At 40.9% G+C, this 2,260-nt stretch overlaps 1 protein-coding gene across 1 annotated transcript; it reads left to right on the plus strand.

The window, feature by feature from the left end:
• The first annotated feature begins 722 nt into the window (after positions 1-722).
• LOC142660028 (olfactory receptor 6Q1-like) lies at positions 723-1,661 on the plus strand. Its single transcript, XM_075836679.1, has one exon. The coding sequence runs from the start codon at positions 723-725 to the stop codon at positions 1,659-1,661; it is 939 nt and encodes a 312-aa protein (XP_075692794.1).
• The last annotated feature ends 599 nt before the right edge of the window (positions 1,662-2,260 follow it).

Consider the following 2,260-nt stretch of genomic DNA (forward strand, 5'->3'; position numbering starts at 1 on the left):
CAATCATCGCAGCGGAACCAATTAATATTGTAACTTGTGGGACCACTGTGTATATATATATATATATATTTTATAGCCTGTCAACCTCGGAGAGACGAGAACAGATGCTAAAAAAAGCTGAAGGCACTACCTCCCCTTTGATCATGCCGGGGTATCAGCGCCTGGAACGCCATCGACACAAACTTGAATGTATGTGTTCATAATATACTTGGGATGATGAAAGATCTTTCTGTCCTCAATCTACAGTTCTAAGAACAGTCATACAGATGTATAATGCACAAATATGTCAAATGATGGATCTACTGACGCAGTGCCCAAATAATTGGCCTTAGAGTATTATACTAACACTGGGCAAAACCTATACTCTATGTTATGTCTAGTTAAGGGCCTGAGGGGGCGGAGCATGACACAGGTATTTTCTCATTGGTGTTCTTTGAATCCTTGTGTCATACACCGCCCCCTCAGGCCCTGCACTAGACTTTTAATAAAAAGATGATACATGATCAATAAACAACATCCAATGCCACAATGAAAAATATAACAAATGCTACATGTGGTTTAATATTTCCAGGTATGTCCATATCCATAACACAAAGAGATTTTTGGAGACTTCTTTTTTACTTTAATTTTTTCATTGCTAAACAAGGCTATTTGCGATGAGATGAACTTTCCTGATAACTTTGTCTACATGTCTACATCTCCAGTTTCAAGCTTCATCTATCATGTTCAATAAGACCAGAGTAAGTACGTTCCTCCTTGCTGGGTTTTCGAGCTGCTCTAGTTGCCAGAAGACCATCTTTTCTTTATTTTTTCTAGTTTACGTCTTCACAGTCTTGGAGAACCTGGCTATTCTTGCACTGGTTTTACGAGATTCCAAGCTCTGGAAACCAATGTACATATTCCTGGGGAACCTTTCCTTCTTGGAGGTTTGGTATATTAGTGCCACACTACCCAATTTGTTGGTCAACATCATGACAGGAAATCGGGAGATATCCTTTATCGGCTGTATCACCCAGCTTTTTATTTTCACCTTCTTAGGTGCTACTGAATGTTATCTTCTGGCCACCATGGCTTATGACCGGTATGTAGCTATCTGTAATCCTCTAAGATATACTATGATAATGCAAGACAAGTATGTTTTGCTCCTACTTATTGTCTCCTGGCTGACTGGACTTTTCACCGCAATTCTTCCAATCTGGTTCATGACACATCTGAACTTCTGTGGACCCAATCAAGTTGACCATTACTTTTGTGATGCTTCTCCACTATTGAAATTGGCTTGTGGAAACATTAAGATGAAAGAAATTGTAGACTTTATTGTATCCGTGTTTGTTCTTATAAGTTCAATGCTAGTCATCTTCATCTCATACTTTTGCATAATACGGACAGTTCTAAAGATGCCTTCTACTAAAGGGCGTTACAAAGCGTTCTCCACGTGTACATCTCACTTGGCTGTAGTTTGTGTCTACTATGGAAGCATGAGTTTTACCTACATCCGGGTCAAGTCATCTCCCGTTTCCACCAACAAGCTTATATCTGTTGTATATTCTGTTATTACACCCATGCTCAACCCCCTCGTTTATACTCTTAGAAACAAGGATGTAAGGCAGGCATTACAAATAACCTTTGAAAAACCAAAAGCGTCTAAGGTGGGTCTCTAAAGCCGGCCATAGAGGTAACAATTATTGCTAACCGTCGCAATTATTGTATGGACCTTAAAGTTTTTTTTTTACATATTCAAAAAACTTGCAGGGATAGGAGGGATCCATAAACCAAAAGAGCCATTACTCACCTCACAGATTCCCGGTGTTCCAGCGTCGCCGCTCCGGTCCTACTCACCGCTGTGTATTGACATGGCTGCAGCAATGACGTGCTTGCATAGACACATGGTCGCTGCAGCCAATCACTGGTCTCAGTGCGCATACGGCATAGAATCGCTGAGACAAGTGATTGACTAAAGCGTTCACGTGAGTATACAGTCACGTCATCGCTGCAGTCGTTTCAATAAACAGTGGTGGGGAGTACTGGAATGCCGGGGATCTGTGAGGTGAGTAATGGATCTTTACATCGATGGCCAGCTTTAGAGACAATTCCACAGCTCAATATAAATTCTGGAGCATGTTTTCTTAGAACTCGATTATGTGCCGTCCCTCTGTTATTCCTCCATGAAATGTATGAATAAATTGACAACTAGGTGTTACCATTTGGAAGTGTGTCCCTACACAGACTGATAATGTGAGTGAGACAAGGGGAATGCTAA

The sequence above is a fragment of the Rhinoderma darwinii genome, chromosome 8 (assembly GCF_050947455.1).
Source record: "Rhinoderma darwinii isolate aRhiDar2 chromosome 8, aRhiDar2.hap1, whole genome shotgun sequence".
Taxonomy (NCBI): Eukaryota; Metazoa; Chordata; class Amphibia; order Anura; family Rhinodermatidae; genus Rhinoderma; species Rhinoderma darwinii.